The sequence below is a fragment of the Penicillium cosmopolitanum genome (genome assembly GCF_028827165.1).
Source record: "Penicillium cosmopolitanum strain IBT 29677 chromosome Unknown utg000004l:1.0-4361866.0:1.0-4365735.0, whole genome shotgun sequence".
NCBI lineage: Eukaryota > Fungi > Ascomycota > Eurotiomycetes > Eurotiales > Aspergillaceae > Penicillium > Penicillium cosmopolitanum.
In genome coordinates, this window is record NW_026622674.1 from 2,427,445 (window position 1) to 2,449,513 (window position 22,069).

The window sequence follows — 22,069 nt, forward strand, 5'->3', positions numbered from 1 at the left end:
AGTGCGAGCGTTACGTCATGCAAGGGTCTGGGCCCCTCATTAAGCCATTTCCGGTTAGCGCGGACAGATTTGGAAAATTGGCAGGTTGGTAGCAGTCAGTACTATGGCATACTACGAGTATTCTATTCTATACTATACTATACTATACTGTACTCGGGATATGGATATCTTCTATGAAATATAGTGCATGACCAGTTCCTGGAAACCGTTTACACTGCATATTTCCAAGATTTGCCAATCTACTGAGTATGTACAGAGCTATTAAAGGCACTCAACTACATCCATGTACTACGGAGGTACAGGTACATAGCCGTCATATTCATCGGCTCCAGGTCGGCGCACAGGGCAACCACCGTAGTCCGATGCCCGTGCAGGTACTCTGTACACATCCATATAACAACCAAATTCATTGCATAACATCAACACGACTCCCTCTCAGGACAATTGCATACCTCCAAATCAAAACAATCAGCCCATCACCACGCGACCCAATCCTTTCCCTTCCGACAACCCGGACAACTCAAAACAGCTTCAGACATGGAACTAAGAAGACTAAAGATCCCGCGTTCAAACTACCAGGGTATCAACCCCGAAGCCTGATCCGATTCTCGTCTGAAACTAGCTACATCCATGGATACGCAGAGTCCAACTTGAAGTTCTGTCCAGCCAGTATGCGGTTCGGATTGGACAGAGCCCAACACATCCCCTATTCCAATCTTAGCCCCTCACCCCTTTAGTGTACCGCACAGCATGCCAGGATGTTTAGCGCTGTCCATACCCCGGCTAGTTTGCGCCGCCGTCTGAAGTTTCATTTCCCTCAACCCCGCATGGAAGTTCGGGCCCTCTATCCGACGACGGATACGTCAACGTATGTATGTACATCCTATGGATGGCGGGGCCGCGTTAGATAACTAGTGCTGGGCCCGGGGAAATGATTCTGGCCGGGGTAAACGGAGATGATTGGCTGTCTGCACGTACAATACGAGCAATGTACATCCGCATAGGGAGTCCTGTACAGGGCAAGGCTATTCCTCTAGGGGAGGCGAAGTTCGGCGAAATACTTGCGTTCGGGATCGCTTCAAACTTTGCAAGCGAATTACCCCGTATTGATATTTCTAGTCAACGATGATGTCGACGGATACATGTATACCGGACGTTAATGTGTCCGTTTCAATCTCACCAATGAAAACCACAGGCCCCGTCACCGTGTCAACCACTGGCACCTGCTAGCACCTACCAGTGTACATACAGTATCCATTTCTTTCCGTAAACTAACTTAGCAAATGCGCCCCCCGTCTCACCCATAATCCCAGCCACGCCCGAGCGCCAAAACGCAGTCCAGCTTTGCGCGCGCTTTGATCGCCGTATCCGCATCCACGATGCGGTCCATGCCTAACCAGCCCCAGCCCCGATCTGCATCCTCAACCACCCTTCCAAGGACTGCGGTGACACAAGCGGCGAGCGCCCTTGCCTCAATCCAGTTTACCGGGCGTGCCACATCCTGCCGTCTTAATACTCTGTGTTAACGTCGTGAGACGGATTTGCAATCTTGCCACCACCCAGGCACCGTGCTATCATGGTACAAAATTGAGCAAAAGGGGGCCGCAGAGGAAGAGGGGGAGGGAGGCAACGTCGCTACGCCCGGGCTAAAGCCCATTTATTTGCTGTTCGCAGCTGAGTCGCACTGGCAGTAGGAACATAGACCTCATAATTTCCGTAGCAATGACCACCTTGCGATCTTGGCCTAATATCGTATCGTACATCGAACCAAAGAAAATACCGCCGATCGGCCCGTTTGGGGGATCGCTACGATACCCGTACCCCGTACTGGGTATATTGTACATATGTGGGTTTTGTGGATCGGTCGCTTGGATCGCTTCGGGGTCGACATACATACCTAGGTACATAAATATTCTGTACGTACATCCACTGCCAGTGGCATGAATATGCAACGTCCTGACTCGACCGTGGGGATTGTTTGCTATTAGATCGATCGGTGGGTATTGGTTTTATCTTGTGCTACGTGAAACTTAATTCGAAAAAGAAATCTGCACTGTGCAGTACTAGGACTAGTATATTCTACTGCCAGTGTACGTTAACTACGAAAGGAGATCTATCGGAGGGATACATCAATTGTCCTGGAATACAACCTTACGGCCGACCGCGTGTTTTGATAGATTGCGCATGTTGTTAGGAATTGTGGAGTTCTTGGGTGATTACCACTTTTCTAGGGTATGAGGAAGGGCCAAGTGGATTGCGGTAGAAAGATCGGTCGTATGTACGGACTACTTCGCAGAAAATGGTCCTGATCGCCGAGCCGGGTTTGTGTTGAGGATCGAGGATGATAGTCTCTCGCGATAGATGATTTTGGCAAAATTCATGAAAGTCATTTCTCGTCTTGTTAAGCCAGATTTGGGAATTGTGCGAGTCATTGAACTTGCCGACCACTCGGGGTGGCGGGGCCGTCAAGTTGATTTCATGCTAGATACTATATTTGGAGACGGTGCGCTGCCAATATAATCCTTGATCGTTTTGACGAGGCGGCCACGGCAACTTCAAGTTCCTATGCGGGATTTCCTGGATATGTCCCATGTGGGAACGAGTAGTAAATAAGATCATACTTGACAGATATTGCTCTATTGAGTACGATGAAATATATGACATACAGGCAATACAGCAGTATAAATTGACGAACTATTGAACCAGGATAAAAAAAGATACCGACAAACAGAGCATCTAATTTGTTTGACCTAAAGCATGGCCTGAGCGCCTGCATGGTGTCAGTTTCAAACCAAAAGTGAGACAGTCTCGTCTAGGTCTCAGGTGCAAACAACCCCTGTCCAAAAAGTCAATAGTTGCAAAATCTATAGCCCATTGTCCCATTGTCTGGCGGAGATAGCTCGGCTGTGGCTGAAGGACAAGACCTAAACGGGAACGAGCGGGATGGAGAGTGAGAGGAGGGGACCGGCCAGCCGGCTAAACTACCGAACGAGCTGACACGAACAAATCCCTCTTTGCTTTTTTCTTCTTTCCAAGTTGTCCTTAGTGTCACCCTCGACTCTCGTATGAAAGGGCCTGGGATAAATGATCCATATTGTGGATTCGTATGTGCCCTGCCCAGGTGCGTTCGGAAAAGCGGACTCCTGCGATGCCCCTGACTAGTATCATCGGATGGCATCCGACACTATGTCTTTGCCCACTCCGGCCCAGCCGCAGAGTACAGCACCAAGACAGATATGGCTGAATCGCGGGTTTGGCTTGCAGGAGAGCCTTTGCGTTCGGTGGAGAGAGGAGGAACACATTGACCTGACCACTCCCCCAATGATAAGATGCTGAGCACATGCACTCCAGACCTGACTGCGCGCTAATTCGAGCCCGCAAAAGCGATTGGTCTACCTTCATTCGCGGTATTGGAGTATGTGCATGTTTTAACAGTGTTCTTCCAACAGAAATGGATTTACGCCGCCACCCCGGAGCTGAGCGAAAAGCATAAACTCTCGTACAGATTACCTCCCCCCTCTTTTCGCCTCCGGCTTCCGCCCAATTTGACACACGGAAAAACAGAAACTAGGAGCTAGTTTAGCATATCTCACCTTCCATATCTAGCCATTCGGAGTCTATTCCAGGCGAACCAAGTCAGAGAGCGCGAGAGATACACAGTGGGAGAAGGAAAAAAGCAAAGTGGGCCTATATATCAAGGCGCCCAGCCAGAATTAAAATCAGGCAAGCAAGCCGATTGGAATCCCATCCACACGAACCAGCAACACAAAAAACGAAAACGCGAGTCCGAGCTCCATCCAAACAAACGATTCACAACATGACATTTCCCTCCCGAACACGGGTCAAGCCCACGTTATCACGCCCATTATGGTCGGATTAACAGGCCAACCTATCAATCCCCCGCGCAGACCCATGGTTCATCATATCGGGTGGGCCCACCCGAGAGACTAGAACCAATTTGGGGATCATTGACTGTCTTCCCTAAATGCGGATGTCTGGACCTTGGCTGGAGGAGTCTGGGTCATCGAGTCCGAGGGTCTGGGGAGGCTGGGGAAGTTGGAAATCTTGGGCGATGGAGGCGATGGGGATTGGGAGGGCAACTAGGCCGAGTGGCTGAGGAAAAGGTCGGCGCACTGCACTTCCTCGCCAATCTGGTTCTGGGACCTGTGTTGAGTGAATTTGCGACCGAATAATGAAGTGTTCGCATCATAGAGTGATTTCATGGGTACCTGCGTTTACTAGCAGGGTCCTTTTCTGGGTTGTTTGGCTTTGCTTGCTAGGCTAGTTAACACCATGCAAGACTAGCAGGAAGTGAGGTGGCGCTGGGAACGGCAGATCAGTGTAGACTGTGCATCTAGAAAAAGATTATGAAAGATGATTCAGGGTGAAATTGAAAACTTCAAGTATGGGATCTCTTCTTAGACGTTAGGAATCAAAAATCTTCATTACCTTCTATCCAAACCCTAGACAAAGCTCTCTGGTATATGATGGCCATTGGTTTTGATACCTATGACGACTCTGATAGTGACAACTTCGTTGGTCGGCCATGCGAGTACCTTCGACTTACTTATGGCAGCAGCATATTGCGAATATCTACAACATAAGCCTCTGCGTCTGGCTCTTTAAATAACTTATGATCTACGGGTGATTTTCTCCAATGTGAAATGACATTTCCATGCATTGGAAGCGCTCAAAACTTTGGAATGACGAGGAACTTGGTGCTATACTTGAGTAAAGACAGTGTTGGATAGTATGTTTAATGCCGAGGTTGTTAGTATAATTGGGAGTATATCACTCTCAACTTATTTTATCCACCATCGTAGGGTATGCTCACCGAATTCGTGTATCCCTAGAACGTAATGGATAAAAAAAAGCACCAAGAATATAGCACAGCAAGTATTCTCTACGTCACCAAGACCAAGCGCGGTGATCCTGCCATTCAGCTTCAAGTTTTTGTCTCAATGGGCCATAGCCGTGCATATTCCATTCCAAAGTTCTAAATAAATTTCATTCTTAACTTGAATGAAGAAAAACGAGGGTCTAAAACAATTCATGGAGTTGCGATATCGTCTTCCCCGCTGGTAACTACCAGTCTATCCACTGGTATCTATGCTTCCTGGACCCCAACACAGCGCGTCACTTCAATTGCATCCTGCCATCAACGGGTTAGCTCTGGAATGAAGCGCAAAACAGCTCACTAGTTCAAATCAACTCACTCTTTCGCCTTCTGGCTGCCGGAGCACACTGTGGTATACGATATTGGGGTTTCCAACCGTCTCCAAGAAAGGCGCATCTCCCGCGGGCATCCAGGACTTCACAGTTCGCTCCAGTAAGCCTGTGGTGTTGTAGCCTTTCGGTGGCCCACTCTTGGCTACCTCGCGCTTTTGCTCAACTGTGCTCCGAACATATTCCAAGTATGGAGGATTACCCGGATAAATGACATTGTCTGCAAGGAGCAAGGAACCAGGAACAATCATGCCGTGGTGCTCGCACAGCTTCAAGTCGGTCAGATAAGCAGGTTTATAGTGGTCGATGAACAGAATCTCGATATTGGTGACCTTTCCACTCCTGTAGAATTCATCTAGAATCACGTCGCTGCGACCGACAATGACTTCTACAAAGTCTTGCAATCCAGCTAGCTCGATGAGCTGTCTCGCAGCTGCGGCCCAGTCTGGGTTGAGTTCCAGGCTATAGTAGCGTTCTCCTCCATTCTGACGAACTGCATCGCCGAAAAGAATGGCGGAATAACCAAAGTAGCAACCCAGTTCGACCATAATTTTCGGCTGCTTTTCCTTGATCAGCTCCGTGACAATTTCTCCTTTAGGCCCGCCAACTATCATCATGGCATTCTGAATTGCAAACTCGTCCACGATGGCGAGAATCTTGTGTGGATTTCCTCGGGCCTCGTCGAGGCCTTCATGATTGTAAATGAAGCTGAGGAGCTTCTCCACTCGATCATTTAGAGTCTGGCCGTCATGGTTAGCGGAATCCTATAAGTGCGTTTCTCACATTGTCCAGTCATCTCTCCAGGGAGGCAAAGGGGGACTTACTTCCTGTAAACTCATCATTAAATTCTGATTTGGATTAAAGAAATGTGCAAGTTGTGAGTAAGGATAAATAGTTCAAGGCTGAGAAGTCAAGCAGCAGGGAAATCGGGATACTTATACCACGCCCGCACCCCAAACTCTCAGCGCGCGCCTCATTCTGACATGCGTAAGATAAGGAGGCACGAGACTGCGTGGTTTATTGAGGACCAGATGATCCAATGGAAGAGGAGCTATCCAAGCAAGGAGAGAGAGGATCAACGTCATTTGGACCTGGTTGTACAATAAATGGTCTCGAATTGACTATTGAAATCTTGCATCTAGTCGCGTTGGTCAACTATTTATCAGTATTGGACTAGATAGGATCTTCTGTGTCATGTTTCACGACTATGTCTGTATGCCATGCAGGTCACAAAAGAAAAGCACATGCATCTTGGCAATGGAAAATTTGGTAATCATCTATTGAAAGATAAACACAGGCCCGGATGGCTGAGGGCTGAGAGCTGAGAGCTGAGGTCTGAGGATCGAAGACTCAACGGAAGCTGAATATCAATACACAAAAGTATCTGCCAAGGTTTCCAATTAAAGCACTACGGAATTTAAGAATGAGGGCCAAATAGTGTTCCGAAATAGTGAATGACAGTGATAACCACTTGTCACTCAAGTAACGGGCTGCTGAATTTTCTTTTCAAATATCGTCGGAGATCTAACGTCCGTATTCCCATATTCATAGCAATAATCACTCATTTGAGGGTGCATTAACTCTCTCATCCTTTTATCCCGACCGAGAACACCGAAGCCAAAGTTCGTGTCTAGTGTCAACTCCGGTGTCAAAGGAAAATTATGCAAGGACATGGTCCCATTGATTGCCCACCGATGATTCTCTTCGTCTAAAGCCTGCCACATTGCCCAAATCCTGTCTATCATCCCGTGGTGCAACATAAACACCGGATCCTGGGGCGACGAGAAGAAATCTCGCATAGTGCCCATCATCGCTTCATGCCCGGCCGCATGAGGACCAAACTCTCGCGCCCGCACCGCAGGGTCCGAGCTGATGTCGATTCGTTCCTGAAAGGTGATTATATCTGGAGAGGCGAGAACACGACGGATGACTGCTGCGTTTGCGAATCTTGCCGTGGCGGAGGAATTCATGTGGCGGCTTAGGCAATGAGGGGTGTAGTCGAAGATGTTTGGCGGTAACTCGAGGTTTGGGCCATTCTTTTGGCTAAAATGGACTGTCATGTTGGCTAGAGGGCCGGTGGTCACGCAGAGATCTGCATCTGGGTCCCCGTCGCCTGATAGAGAGGTCGGGGAGTTATCGAAGAGGGGACTATCAGTGAGTTTGGCGTGTAAAGACCAATCCCAGTACCTGGTCACGCTGTTAGTCGAGCTATTGATCCATAGTCCGAGGGAGGAGTCGGCATACGGAAGATACCCTTGGTACCCACACTCTTGTCTCAAGGCTTGCTCCCACCGCCAGAGGAACTCGCGATGCCATGCCAAAAGTGCTCCATTCGAGTGGATGTGAGGAGCATAGCTGATGTGCACACTTCGGTTCGGAAATAATTAGGTTCAAACGTTATTCTTTAAAGGGGGATGGTGCAACGAGCATACACTGTGAAATCATCCATCCGGTGACGAATACCTGGATACCTCTCGCGGGAGAGAATGGAGGGAGTGGTCTGCATGCAACGGATGGCATTGATATATTCTTTGCGCTCATTGCCAGAGAGAGAGCCCCTACGAAATGGTTACCGTTGGATCAAATGCACACATCTTGCTTCAGAACTGGGGAAGTTCGTGACTTACCATTCGCGTCGAGTTCCCCTGTTACTGGGAGAGCAGTTGAGGCAGTATACAGGCAGAAGGAAGAGCAGAATAAGACAAATCATTGTCAACGAGGATAGAGGGGCGATCCTAGACAGTAAGTTACATAGTGGGAGGGAAAAGGAAGTAATACTATTATCAGCTCGGCAAGAGACCGTCAATCCGCCCCAGAAACTAGGAGCGAACCGACTATCACCTGCTTATGATCGCTCACATCTGCTGTTCCAGCGTGGGCCTCAAATGATCCCAATCTTGCGTGCATTGATTCCTTCCCGCAGATCATCAAGGTTCAATTGACGGAAATTGTGTGGTTACACGAAATTTCCGTCGGCCGGTTCATGCATATGCATTTCTTTATCGAGTGTTTTGTTGCACTTGGCCCCTGCATATTGCTGCAGTATTGGTGACCAATTAAACGGGTCCAATAGGCCATTCAGCAGCTGGAAAGAAGCACATATGTCATTTATAAAGAAAAAGCACCTATGGTTATCTCAAGGGTTGAATGCATGTGTTAAGACCCGAACTGGTAAATTACCGCCAATACAGGGACTATACAGCGTAACCTGCTTTCCTTTGTGTTTTATAGAAGCCTTGGCAATTGGTATTGTCGAATCACCCCCTTGGGACAGGTAAGGATGGATATGGGTCAAAGATGTTTTATGCTTAGCATCAGAGATTCTTAATTGTCCCGGCGCAATCCGATATAACAGCTATACGGCAGGGGGGCATAGGCTGCTAATCTAGTGACGGCCCTGGGGGAGATCGATGTTACGCATCAAGCTACTACATCATCCCCATAAACCAATCGCTGTAGAAACGTCGTTGATAAGGCTATGTATTGACATTATCAGCTTTAGCTTTCCCCGCTGGAGCATATGTATCCCTTAAAAAAAGATAGTACCCGGGGATCCCTATACCTCGAGTTCCCAGGTGTTAGTTGACTACCACTCAAGTCGGCAATTTATTCCAATCCGCGTTCCTCCCACGCGTTCTTTAATACTTTGTATAATCCGAGAACATTAGGCTGTCTGATCAATGTCGAGTGGCCTCCGGGGACAACATGAAACTTGATATCCTCGGCAAACTCTTCCCATTTCCTTATATCCTTGTGAGGCCACTCTCCTTCAACCTTCGCAGGGTCTACATGGAAGATGTCCAAGGTTGCCACGCGTCCTGCTGGATCATATTCCCGAGCGATCAGTTTCATCTCATTTGCCAGAATCGCCCAATTATCCAGGTACTCGGGTGACATTCCGGCGTCCTTCACCCGGGCAGGTCCTGCGTGCTCCATGATATGGGTCAAAACCTCTTCGTGCGTTTTCTTTTGCATTTCTGGCAAGGCACTCTTTCGGTAATCTGCATCGATGAGATTCATGTAGTAAGAAATGGTCATAGCCCCGTAATACCAATTGGTCAGCTTAGCCCACCATTTGAAGTGTGGAGGTTGATCGATCGAGGCAAGGAATTGCACTTTGTCATTATTCGATTCCATGATCTTGGTAATCTCAAAGGCCGCGATCGATCCGAAAGAGTGGCCAATGATAGAATACGGCCCGGTCGGCTGCATGCGCTTGATGGCATCGTGGTAGGTGGTGACCATTTCGTCGACGGAGGTGAAGAATCCTTCCCCGTCGAATCCTCGAGCGCGAATCGCATACACTGGGCGGTCTTCAATATATCGAGCCAGATTCATGAAGATCAGAACTTCACCGAGGCCTGGATGGATTAAAAACAGGGGAGGCTTTGGTCCATGGGCACGAAGGACCACGATGGGGTCGTAGGTCTTTTCTTTCTGCAACCCATCGAGGGCCTTGCTAAGGTCGCGAAGGGTTGGGTGGGAAAAGAAGATGATCATTGGGATGTCGATGTTCAAGGCTTTTTCTAAGTAGACTCGCAGTTTCAGGAGGTCAATAGAGGACACTCCAATTTCGAACATGTCGCTATCGATTTGGATTTCGATTCCCAGCTCTCCGTAGTCACTCGCTAGGAGGTCATGAAAGACCTGAAGAACAGCCTTCTCGGTTGCGGTCATACCCGCCGCTTCCTGAATATTCTTCCGCGAATTTTCCATGATGGCCATGTCCTGATGCTCATATTCCCGATACGCTCCATCTTCGAAGGCTCGTTGCATCCTGGACCGAGACAATTTCCCCAGAGAAGACTTGGGGAATAACTCCGCGGGTAGGGCGATGATTTTGAACGGTCGAGAGCCGCAATGCTTGACAACTGCTTTGGAGATAGCAGCGGCTGTGGTAAGCCGGTTCTGCTTATCCTCAGCTGAGTAGGTTGGGAGGTAAGCAATACAGACGGTTTCTGTTGGAGAATCCTTGGGACGATGAGGCCAGACCACTGTAAAGGAAGAGGTGACGCCGGGGATGGCAGCCTGCCCTATAGCAGTCTCTACACTCTCGGATGAGTAGCTGACACTGCGACAATTAGCCTCGTGTCAAACAGGATAATTAAGAAAAAGAGGTGTACCCATTGATCACAATCGATTCCTTGCTGCGCCCTGTCAATCTCAGAGCTCCCTTTGAATCAAGAATCCCGACATCTCCAGTCTTGAACCATCCGTCCGGTGTGAATGCTGCATCGGACGCTGCTGGATCATTGTAATATCCACTAAATACGACTGGACCAGAAACCTCGAGGGACCCGATTTCATTCTTGGCAGCTTCCGTTCCGTCATCGCGAACAGTTCTCATACGAAGCCCAGGGATGGGGAGTCCAACAGAACAAAACTCGGCTCCTTGGGCAATGTCGTACGAAGGACAATTTATAGCATGAATAGATCCTGCGCAGGTCTCGGTCATACCAAATCCAGGACTGATAAAGGAGCTTGGTGCGCCGTATTGGCCCAACAAGCGGGTGAGCTTGTCGCATGTGTCGACAACATTTGACTCGCCGCCGGATAGCAATGTACGCAGCGATGAGAGGTCCAGGTTAGAGAGGGGCTCTTCGGTGGCTCTCAGCTTGTTTACTAAAGCTGCAAGGAAGAAATTTGGAGCAAAGGTCACGGTGACTTTATGCTCACTGATACTTTCCAAGAAGTGGCATGGATTCGCCATGACTTCTGCTCCCGACAGATGCAGCTGGGTTGCCACCAAGCTGACAGCATGCAGATGGATCTGGGTGAGGTTCGCAACATGGTCCAATCCGATCCAATTCATGAAGATATCGTTGTGGTCGGTTCCATGGTGAAGGCTTTTACCTTTCAGTGCCGCCAGGAGCTGTCCATGTTTCAAACAGACTGCCTTGGGGTTGCTCGTACTTCCTGATGTGAGCATTAGAACAGCTAGATCTTGTTCGCTTTTGCTGCTTCCCGGCAAAAATTCGGTCTCTTTGCATAGTCGTTGCTCCACGTGCACCGACTCCACCTCATCTGAACCACGCACGAGATTAGCTTTAGCAACTGTCAATTGTCATTTGAAAGTGTTTGTATTTTCAACTTACTGGATGAAAATACCTGGGGTGCCTGTAAGCCACCAAAATCCGATGCCAGCGACTTGTTTGTTATAATAATGGGATCGTCTAACAGCGTTCTCAGATACGCGACCCTCTCCTCCCGTTGCTCTCTGTCCTTTGGAAGAGGTGGACAAATACACGGCACGGCTCCGGCGATAATAATTGCCCAGAACCATACGATGCTTTCCATATGATCCACCGCATTGAGCAGGATGATTTTGTTTTCAATATTAACACCCACCCGGTGCAGTAACTGCGTCGACCGCAGCTTCGCAAGAGCCAAAAGCTCCTTGTAGGTTATCAACTTAGAAGAACCGCCTCCATCGCCATTTTTCATCAAAACACCCTTTCCGGCCCCATGATTGGCGGCCCGGATCAAGATGTTGAGTAGATTCCCAACCGACATGATGGCGAAGTCGTTATGTATCTTTGGAATGGGAATCTTCCGGAAACGAATATTTGAGGAATGTTTGGAACGTGAAGGCACTTTGCAATCTCAAAAATAACTTGAAATCTTTGAAGAAAGGGGGTAGGAGCAAAACTCAAGTAGAAGCTTACTTTATATCCTTCGTTACGAGTAAATACTGTAAATTCCAGTGATGGTCGATTATTTCCACATATATTTCATTCTATACGCCGAAGACTACGCAAAACAACATGCCAACTAATGACATGCATAGAGCTTTCAGTACAAAATGATCGGTCACAATATTAATTCTTCTGCTTTATTTGTTCTATCGACTGCACAACTGTGCGTTGTATTGCCATGCATGGATTTTGTAGATCGTACCTAACAACATCAATATAATTCAGACATGCATCTCAAATTGCATAATCTATAGGCTACACAGCATGAATATCGAAACATCATAATATTAAGGCTTGCTGAATGCGGCTATCGGCCTCGTTACAATTTGCTTCTGCATGCGTATTCTACGCTACACGAGCTGCATGCCAAAGTACGATATTGAAACTTTGTAGACAAACCAAAGCTAGCCTCTGGGAACAAATAATATAAAGTATAGAAAAGAAAAAGGAAAGACCGAGGCGTTGATGGGTTATCATTTATTACTAATAAATTACATCAGAACCAATCATGGACACTTCAGTCTGGTGCTTCCGTACCTTTACAAACTTTGGCAAAATGGCTAGTAGTCATTGAGAAGGTCTTCAAGTTGCATGTTACGTTATATAAATCTAAGCCTGTCCCGTATTCTTACTGTTCGTACTCTCGCAAGAGGAGTAAGCTATGCAAAGTTCCCATGTCGCATGATTCAAGGTATTTTGAAATTGCAAACTAACCGGCCTCACGTATTTAATATTCGCGAAATACCACACCTGATCCTCCTATGGAGGGGCGGCAACTCAAACGCTAGATTTTCACTTATTCTATACCATAATTTGGGTCATCAACATGAATTGCCTAAGAATAATCGAGGGATCGAGGGATCGAGGATCGAGTCCTCAAGCCCTGTGATCACTTCAAGATCAATCAAGGCCCATTATGGTCCTAGGTTGTTTTATGGCTTAGTGATAATAATAATTCCTGTCGCTGATATTGGCTATATGAATGATGTATTACTTTTGTAAGTAAAATACACGTTGTTATGACAAAACCAATGTCAAGGATACCAATTACTACAGTGTATACAAAACAAAAAAAAAAACACAGACGAAAGTGGGGCAATCAGTATAACTGCAGAGAGCCTGTGTAACCTAGACTATCACCTCCCTACATGCTGAGCGCATGACAAAACCAACATGTATTATGGCGCAAGGGTCCGTCAAAAAGGTAATCCAACACAGAGTATAACTTCAAGCAAATACCGCTAGTTTCTCCCTTCCTTGCCTGCGCGCGGATGTATTGGGATCATCAGCAGTAGACATCAGCTCACAGTGCCATGGGCAGACTGGAGGGGGAAAAAAGCAATTTGTTATATTAGACAGCCTTCAATCTCAAATTAGTACTTGTTGTAATAATGTAATAACAAGGTGGCCCCCTCCCCCCTCTCCTGAAAAGAACTAAATAGTCCACTTACATCCCCTCCTCCCTGCCCAACGGGGCTCCTTTCCTATCCAGTTACTTTATAGTGCTTTTTATCTACTTTTCCCAGAATCGCCCGTGATTGAGACTATGGAAGGTGACGAAAAGCCATGGGGCTATAAAATTCGTTCATCTCGCTTATTGGTCAACTCCACGATCACTGTCGCCTTATTCACAGGTATGTATGGCTGTGTTTCGGCGTCTTACTATCTAATGCCCAAAGTATATTAACCAGCTCCCAGAGACTTTCCTGGCGAGTTTCCTTACACCAATCATTGGATATATGCTGGAGGAACGACTACATATCGACCCATCGCAAACTCAGAGTTACACTACGTTGTTGCTCTCTAGCTATGGATTTGTTGGCCTTATCTCTGCCCCGGCCATTGCATACTTTGCTGAAAGGATGGTTAGTCAAAGGACGCCGCTCTTGATTGCTCTTGCTGGATGTCTGGTGGGAACTTTTATGGTCGCCTTGACCTCATCCTGTATGGCTCATCCCTGTAATATGGATGGAGAGTGCGTGAAGCTAATACGTGTGGCTAGTTTGGGTCCTTTTCCTCGGTCGTGTCTTGCAAAGTCTATGCGGTTCCGCTACTTGGGTGGTTGGGTTTGCGTTACTAGCCAGTAATGTGGACAGAAAGAACCTCGGATCATCAATGGGAACGGCAATGTCATTTGTCACAGCAGGAACTGTCGCAGGGCCAACACTTAGTGGCTCATTACTACAGTTGTTTGGCTACTGGGCTGCATGGGCGATTCCTATAGTCTTATTGACTTTGGATATAATCGGTCGTTTGGTCATGATTGAGCCCAAGATTCAGTCTCCAAATATATCCACTCCCAGCTCAGATTTGGGGAGCAAGTCTTCTGACGCTACACCCAACAATGACGAGGAAGCCTTGGACGAATCGACCACCCTGCTTTCTAGTCCATCTCCAACCTTGGAGCAGGGTGGTAGCACATATGCATACTTCCGAACCTTCTTCTCTGATTCTCGGGTTTTGGTAGGGTTGGCCAACATCCTCATTGTCGCCTCCCTTCTGTCGGGCATTAACAATACCCTCCCTGTTCATCTGAGAGAAGCTTTTGGGTGGAATAGCTTACTCGTAAGCGCCATGTTCTTCTGCATACAGATTCCTAATATTCTTCTCGGCGGTCTCGCTGGATGGCTTCGAGATCGCCTAGGGTTACGGCGGCCCACCACTTTAGGTTGGCTGACCATTGTCCCTCTGATTTTGCTTCTGGGCGCTCCCGGAGATCCGCGGTTTCCCTGGGCTAAAGGTGATGCAGCAGGCAAACCTCTCTTTACTGGTTGTGCCATTGCGTTGGGCAGTGTCCTCCCGCTTGTGCGCGGTGTAGGGGCTGTGCAACTAGCCTGTGAGTGATGCTGTTATGTTTGTTTGGTTTTTTTCGCTCCCTCGTTAACGTCTTGATAGTTGTTGTCAAAGACTGGCAAGCTAAGGATCCCCATCTCTTCAATCTGAACAAGAGTAATTTACGAGTGTTTTCGGTAACTGAAACAATCTTCAGCCTTGGAGGGATGCTTGGGCCTTTGTTGACTGGCTCACTCTTTGAAAAACTCGGCTTTTTTTTACATGACCGTAGTACTGGGTAAGTCTCACTATGACCCTGATGAATATTTTCCTCTGCTGACGAATACTGTGATACTGCGCAGCTGCCGTTTGCCTCACTCAAGCGGCGGTTTCATGGATTTGGCTGGACAGCAAACCCTCGGATCAGGGAAATGAACACGTTTGATGATTTAAAGGCCTCAAAAAATTATATCAAAGTTTAGTTACAGAGCGTGAATTCTGTCTTAGGCCAGTTTCAAATAACGAGAGCGGCTTCCGTAGATAGGTAAGCGACTGTGAATTGCCAATATACAATAGGGTTATTGTTTTGCCTTCCGTTCGTACATTATCACTGTTGTAATTCAAATAAGCTGCCACATTGAGTCTTGGTCCTTTCTACTGCAGCAACGTCTCATTAAGCATATTGTAGATAATTCGTGGCAATAATGATGGTAAAGAACTAAGGGCATAGAAGATTACTTGTTATACAGGTGCTAGATTGATTCCTGGTTGACGCCGTTCGGGCAAAAAGCGACAGGTGGAAGGTCATATATAAACTTTGAAGAGAAAGAGTCACGCAAAAGTTCTTAGCTATTCCGCTCCTCGCTAGGCCAATATGCCTTTCCTTCTGGGTATTCAAACCCGTGAAAGCGAGGAGTTCTATCCGCCCATGACTGCAATGCTTTCCAGTTGTCAGATTCGGCACTGGGAAGCAATTCCGAGAAGTCCTGGTTGCGCTGCTCCAAATTCATGCAAACATTAATGGCATCCTCAAAGTCCATACGATCAGATCCGTATCCAGCGCGCCAATATGCGTAGTGATCCTGCCTATCATCTATCAAACTATATTCCTCACCATCTTCCGAGGAAACTATGCACTCAGCCCAGAGATCAGTGATTGGCTCCTCATCATCCGCAACTTCTAAGCTCCAGCGGTCCACAGCGATAAAATAACGGGGGGGGGTGGTCAAAATCACAGTTCGGAGACTCAAACCATGCTAGAAGGCCTTTCATATCTGGTGACTCGAGTTTTTCAGCTACATGGAACCACTCGCTGAATTCATATTGATCGACCATTCTGTCCTCGGCGTAGCTCCTGAGTCTTTCGAATTCTTCGGGAGTCATGGCTTCTATGACAAAGACAGGAAATTCTCCTTTCACATATTGCTTTCCTTGTTTCTATATCGAAGTTAGACTATAGCCAGAATTCAGTATCACGCATACTCACCATAATAGCTGGAGTCTCATAGCCCAATGGCTGAAAATCTTCACCCTTGAAATCAATCTTCCCTTCCGCCGCAGCACTGAGCAGTATGTTTGCTCTATTGATGGGTGCGCGCAAAATGCGATGGTCATCTTGACTCTCACTGCGATACAACAGGATTGCTGTGTCATCCATCTTTGATCGTTCATCAATGATAATGAGCGGCTCCTTCCCGCCTCGCTCAAAGATGGCGCTGATAATAGACGAATCGGGTATGAAATCGAATGGCCAGGGAACATCTAGAAGACGACGAGGCTTCGCGTCAGGTCGATCAGGCCAATTCTCCAAGTTGTCGACAACGACAAGTCTCTTCATGAACAGATCCCGTTCGGTGTCTTCCAACGGAAACAAAAAAGCCACCATCCATGTTGGCGGCTGCTCCTCGTCTTGAGACCGCGAGAACTCTGGGAGTTGCCAGCATGGAAGTTGAGGCATATTCGGGCCGGTGATGACTTTTACGATGTTCGATGCGACTACTTGGCCTACTTATAAACCCTGGATCTTATAAACCCTGAAAGAGCTTTTTCCCTTTTTTGCGAAATGATCCACTATCGAGGGAATGGGGGCCGGACCTAACACCTGGAACGATCAATCAACACGAACCGCGTTGTGGGGCGTCGGCCACGGCAAATCGGGCCAAGGCTTGTTTTTCGACGATGCTGCCTATCGGTGCCTGGCGTAGGTTAGTTCCTGGCTAAGACTAGCTGATATTGAAGCGACAGCCAATGATATGCCAGATTGCGGCTGGCAACTGATTCCAAGTGGATTTTTATACTATATTTTCCCCTACTCATTTACCACTGGCAGCCATGGACAAATCGGTAGCTTTTCATACTGTCGGTGGCTCGTCTTTGGAAGGAAGTATGAAATATGAAATATGAAATCCGAAAGCTTCAAGACAATTATAGAAGATGGCGCTGGTATGTACATATGCGAGTATCAAAGCAAAAATGACACAAGCCTCCCCAAACACCACTTTATCTAGAGGGTAGGGTCGAAAATGATCAACTGTGGACGAAAAAAAAAACCCGCCATCCAGGCGTTCAAAATCAAGACTCGAGAGGCAAAAACACAATCGTTAGCGTGCCTAAAGCTTCGATTTCAGAGTTTCTTCTGCGGCGCTGGCCTCCTTGTTAACCTCAACGGTGCGAGAGTCAGGGCCTTGGCCAAAGAAAATGACCTCGACGGTCACGTCGTCACTGCAAATTCATGTTAGTCGTGAAATGCTAAGAACGAAACAAGTTGGTCAACGTACCGGTAACGACGAGAGTAGGGGCTGGGTAAGGTCAAAAGTGCAGAAACCATGTCCTTGTCCTTGCCTCCCATGGCATTGCGGACAAGGTGGGTGGCTACGTTCTTGTCCTCGACAACAAAGCGGCTCTCCGCGCCGGAAATGTCATATTGCTGCTGGCGGATAGGACGGCGCTGGCCCTCGCCAGAGGCATCGTTGGTTGCCTCCACGGGAAGCTTCTTCTGGTCAAATCCGAACCAGCTTTGCAGCCAAGCCTTGCTGCCACCGTTGCCGGACTGCTGTTGTTCCAACCATGAACCGACCAAGCCAACAACCTCCTCGTTGCTCAGCATCTCCCAAAGACCGTCCGTAGCCATGACGATGAAGTCGCCTTGCGAAGGATCGATCTTGGTGGTAGTGATAATAGGCTCAGCGGTAACATAGGGGGGGAGTTTTCAGGTGGGGGGGAGGGAGTGCGGCCGAAAAATTGCTGCTTGATCTTATCTTGAATATCCTTGGTCCACTTATAGGTAGCATCGCCAAATGAGCGGCTAGGTTCTAGTTGACCTAGGATACGACCATTACGAGTGACATATGGTTCTCCAGGGTGCTCTTCACGCAGACGCTTGATCTCGGAGGGTGTGCCACCAGTCTGGTCCTCGGACAGAGCCGTGGCAGTCCACTTCCCACTGGAACCACGACGGCCGAGGACCACGCGCGAATCACCTGCAACTGCAACCTTCAAGTTCTTAGAATGGGAGTCGTAGAAGCTAAGAAGAGCGCATGATCCCGAGAGGGCGGGCGCGAGAAGTTCAGCAGCCACACGACGAGACTTAGCCTTTAGGACTTTGTCCACGCTCGCGTTGACAATATCGTCATCGAGACGAACAAAACCCAGCTTGATAGCAGCATCCACGGCCTCGGATGTAGGGACTAATACCGATGGATCGGCGGCGGCGGCCTTGTAGGTAGCATTGAGTTCGCGTGCGACGTATGAGATAAGGACATTTCGTAGTTTGGCAGATGTTGTCCAGCCCCTGTTTCCCGATTAGTATTCAAATGTCAATAGAGCCACCTAAAACACTAACGAATGACCGTCAAAGACTGCCCAGAAATTCCAATCGCTGTTGGGGTCTCCATTTGTATTTCCTGCCACGTCTGATGGCACCTCGACAATCATCTCCGCGTGGTCATCCTCGATTGGGGAGTTGCTAGGAACCTGGACGATATCATATCGGACGACTCCCTTCCCTCTGTTGACTAGGTATGATTCTTCGTTCTTTCGCAATTTCTCGGTAGCCTGTTCTGGGGTCAACATGTTTAGGACACGTCGATCCGAGTCGTCGGTCGTCTTCGCTAGAGGCTGGTCTCCCGAAAGCGTCGCCGTATAAAACTGATCGTTGCTCACCAATAAAGCTCGGCGCGTGCTGTCCGATGGGTCTTCGGCGTGGGCGGAATTGATTGCACTTGAGGCGAATCCACGAATATGGGTTGCGAGCGATTGGACTTTGGCGTCCCCGTTGTAGGCGTACCACGCTCCGGAGGCGACAGCGGTCGAGATAACGGCGACTGAGAAGTTTCGGAGATGCATCGAGGTTTGGAGTGCCGCCGGAAGAAAGGAAGGACGTCGGCCACCGGAATAGTGTCTCAAGCTTTGCACTGAGCTGTTGCAGATGGATAGTGCACTCGGCCGTTTACCGGCGACTTTCCATGCCGGGGCACGTCGAACCGCACGGGACGCGTGAGCAGCCACCCGACTCATTGGATCAAGTTATCGCTTGACTGTGAAATATACCAGCGATGCTGGAATATGTTTGAAATGCCTTTTGCCAGGTAAGCCCCAAACTTCCAGAGATACGGGGAAGTGTACAAAGCAGGCGTGCCTGGTTGATTTGATGATAAAGGGTCACGTGCGGGGGGGATATCGGTGGTCGGGGCTAACCCGATTGGATTCGGAGTGTGTCGTCATTCCCCGCGGCGGTTTCTTTCTTTTTTTTGTTATTTTGTGCAGTCGCTGCGGTGCTTTTCACTTTCTTTCATAGTGCCAGGACGGCCTCTAACAGATGTCCTCCCGTGCGATTCGCAAGTTGCAGAAGCAACGTGAGCTGGAACAGCTGCAGGAATCCGAGCAGCAGGATGAGTCAAGCGACGATGAGCCTCGACGCCCCGCGAAACCAAAATTCAACGCCTTCGATCTTTTGAATGCTGGCGACGATGACGATGACGATGACGATGACAATGACAACGAAGATGAACATGGTGATAACGAGCCTGAGGAGTCGGAGGAGGTACAAGACGGAGAAGAAGATGTGAAGGAGGTGCCAAAACCAGATGTTGAACCCGAGTCCGCACCCGCGAAACCCAAGAGTGCCAGCAAGAAAAAGAAAAAGAAGGGCAAGAAGGGCAAGTCGCCACCCGAGCCTAAGCAACAAAGCAAGAAAGGCACGGACTTGGACGAGATTGATCGTGCGCTGAAGGATCTATCTACTGGCGAAGATCCATCGAACACAGATCTGTCGGTCTCTGCGAAGGAAGGGCGGAACGAATTGTTCCCAAAGACCACAGATGAACTTCTCGGCGTTGAGCCAAAATTCTTAAACGCTACGAATGAGATGCGACGACTCTTCGGCAATGTGGTACTAGAGAATTTTGACCAGCCAGCCGAAACTGGCCGTCGCCGGGATCGCAACCGGGAAACGATCGATCTTGGCCAGGCACTGTCAGGACGATACTCTCCGGCCAGTCGAGGACAGAGTTTGGCTGGAGTCACACTGCGACGGAATGTTCTTATGCAAGGGAAGGATGAGTGGCCACGAGCTCCGAGTGGAGGCTCAGGTATGGTCAATGCCGAGAAGCTTCCTTCGGGAGATTTCCTTTATCGCATCGTGCACAACTCGGGCTACGAAGATGTGCAAAGGCAGTTTGACCTCTGTGTCGAGTCGATGGACCCCCAGCGACTGATTTCCCATCTTCAATACAACCCCTATCATATATCCACTCTTCTCCAGGTTTCGGAAGTTGCCAAGCACCAGGGTGACCATGCTGTTTCTGCTGATCTCTTGGAGAGAGCGCTTTTTAATATTGGTCGCTCAGCTCACTCTTCTTTTGGGACTCGACTCAAGGACGGCCAAGCCAGGCTTGACTTCTGGGAAACGGAGAATCGTGAGCTGTGGCTGGTTGGTTGGAGATATATCGCCAACCTGGGCATGAAGGGTACTTGGAGGACTGCTTATGAATGGTCAAAACTGTTGCTGAGTCTCAACGACTCTGACCCGTATTGCATGCGGCTACTGATTGATCACCTTGCCTTGCGAGGAAGAGAGTATGCGCAGTTTGTGGATCTGTGCACTCAGACTCGATTCAGTCGTGACTGGGCCGACCTCCCTAATATCCAGTGCTCATTGGTTATGGCTTATTTACGTCTGAAGAAACCCCAAGAATGTCGCCGACAGCTTTCCCACGCTATGTCTCGCTACCCGTGGGTCTTTAGCAGGTTGGCACAGGAGTTGGACATTCGACATGTCCCCAAGCAGATCTGGGGTAAGATGCCTCCAAGCGCATCACACGAACTCTTTACCGAACTCTACATTACGCGAGCCAAGGATCTTTGGAACACCCCCGAGGCTATTTCACTTATCATAGAAGTAGCCGACACCATCTCCGGGGAGCCAGAACCTATCGAGCCCCCAGAAATCACTCTGGATATTGCCCGTCATGTGGTCTTGTCGGACATTCCTAGTGTAACAACCCACCTGCCCAACCGCTTTGTCTCTGGACGACTCTCTTCTTCGGACCCTCTACCTCCTTACGAATCAGAGGCATATCGCCAGCAAGCTGATCCCACACCGTCATACCTCGCGCGGATGCCGGAGGGTAACAGGCCCCAGTGGCTACGCGATCTCTTGAACCAAATGAATGATGGTGGTATTCATTTCCCTCGTTTCCAAGGCGGGGAAGAAGCTGGCGAGGGTGACGGTGATGAAGAAGGTGCTGGTGCTCGCCCGGATGCTCGCATTCGTCCCCTACAAGGCGACCAACAGGTGCTGGAGCAGTGGCTGCTACAGGACGGGTTGGAGTCTGTACAGATGTTCCTGCATCAATATGGTGTTGATCGAGGAAACTGGGGCGATGTATTGGACTATGCTCCGCTCACGGATTACCTGGAGGCCCTCCAAGAAATCCAACCCGAGTCCTCTCGTGAAAGGCTGCTACATGGGCCAATCCAGGAGATTATTGGTGAATTTGCGGTCAGCATGCTCGAGGATGAGCTGTCAATTATGGATGATGAGGCTCATTCTGAAAGCAGCGATATTTAGTAGCTTTTTAGAATCTCCAAAATCGACAAACACTATATTGAAACATCCACGGACTCTCCATGGCCATTCGTACTAGGTTGCCAGACCTCGAAGCTAATATTTTGACCATTCCAAGCTGCCGGATATAGTTAATCCCAACCAGTGTCTAAATAGTACTAGTAACTCATTTCTTTTCAACTGCAAGATGAGAACAATTGTCGGTAAAACACATTTACTTCGTGCAGCACTATCTCCTTCAAGTTTCTACCCTTTATCGGCAACGTTCGAGTTTGGATTCATTGAAAGCTTTGTGAAAATACTAGTATAT

General features: G+C 48.5%; 7 protein-coding genes across 7 annotated transcripts; 2 read left to right on the forward strand and 5 right to left on the reverse strand.

The window, feature by feature from the left end:
* Nucleotides 1–5,107: 5,107 nt before the first annotated feature.
* Nucleotides 5,108–6,068, reverse strand: N7509_002295 (O-methyltransferase; the record flags this gene model as incomplete). The annotated part of the gene is made up of 3 exons (XM_056626932.1): nucleotides 5,108–5,152; nucleotides 5,217–5,990; nucleotides 6,051–6,068. The coding sequence occupies 3 exons, from the start codon at nucleotides 6,066–6,068 to the stop codon at nucleotides 5,108–5,110; spliced, it is 837 nt and encodes a 278-aa protein (XP_056492727.1).
* Nucleotides 6,069–6,704: 636 nt separating this feature from the next.
* On the reverse strand, nucleotides 6,705–7,936 carry N7509_002296 (tyrosinase family protein; the record flags this gene model as incomplete). Its single annotated transcript, XM_056626933.1, has 4 exons — nucleotides 6,705–7,413; nucleotides 7,471–7,593; nucleotides 7,659–7,784; nucleotides 7,854–7,936. 4 exons carry the CDS (start codon nucleotides 7,934–7,936, stop codon nucleotides 6,705–6,707), a joined length of 1,041 nt encoding a protein of 346 aa, XP_056492728.1.
* Nucleotides 7,937–8,832: 896 nt separating this feature from the next.
* N7509_002297 (non-ribosomal peptide synthetase) lies at nucleotides 8,833–11,739 on the reverse strand (the record flags this gene model as incomplete). The annotated part of the gene is made up of 3 exons (XM_056626934.1): nucleotides 8,833–10,297; nucleotides 10,350–11,271; nucleotides 11,322–11,739. 3 exons carry the CDS (start codon nucleotides 11,737–11,739, stop codon nucleotides 8,833–8,835), a joined length of 2,805 nt encoding a protein of 934 aa, XP_056492729.1.
* Nucleotides 11,740–13,467: 1,728 nt separating this feature from the next.
* N7509_002298 (MFS transporter) lies at nucleotides 13,468–15,128 on the forward strand (the record flags this gene model as incomplete). Its single annotated transcript, XM_056626935.1, has 5 exons — nucleotides 13,468–13,555; nucleotides 13,620–13,865; nucleotides 13,924–14,757; nucleotides 14,817–14,991; nucleotides 15,056–15,128. 5 exons carry the CDS (start codon nucleotides 13,468–13,470, stop codon nucleotides 15,126–15,128), a joined length of 1,416 nt encoding a protein of 471 aa, XP_056492730.1.
* Nucleotides 15,129–16,146: 1,018 nt separating this feature from the next.
* On the reverse strand, nucleotides 16,147–16,650 carry N7509_002299 (uncharacterized protein; the record flags this gene model as incomplete). The annotated part of the gene is made up of 1 exon (XM_056626936.1): nucleotides 16,147–16,650. One exon carries the CDS (start codon nucleotides 16,648–16,650, stop codon nucleotides 16,147–16,149), a length of 504 nt encoding a protein of 167 aa, XP_056492731.1.
* Nucleotides 16,651–17,302: 652 nt separating this feature from the next.
* On the reverse strand, nucleotides 17,303–19,208 carry ptcF (type 2C protein phosphatase ptcF; the record flags this gene model as incomplete). Its single annotated transcript, XM_056626937.1, is given in 4 exon segments — nucleotides 17,303–17,414; nucleotides 17,471–17,799; nucleotides 17,811–18,483; nucleotides 18,535–19,208. The coding sequence occupies 4 exon segments, from the start codon at nucleotides 19,206–19,208 to the stop codon at nucleotides 17,303–17,305; spliced, it is 1,788 nt and encodes a 595-aa protein (XP_056492732.1).
* Nucleotides 19,209–19,509: 301 nt separating this feature from the next.
* On the forward strand, nucleotides 19,510–21,762 carry N7509_002301 (transcriptional repressor TCF25 family protein; the record flags this gene model as incomplete). Its single annotated transcript, XM_056626938.1, has 1 exon — nucleotides 19,510–21,762. The coding sequence occupies one exon, from the start codon at nucleotides 19,510–19,512 to the stop codon at nucleotides 21,760–21,762; it is 2,253 nt and encodes a 750-aa protein (XP_056492733.1).
* Between the last annotated feature and the right edge of the window lie 307 nt (nucleotides 21,763–22,069).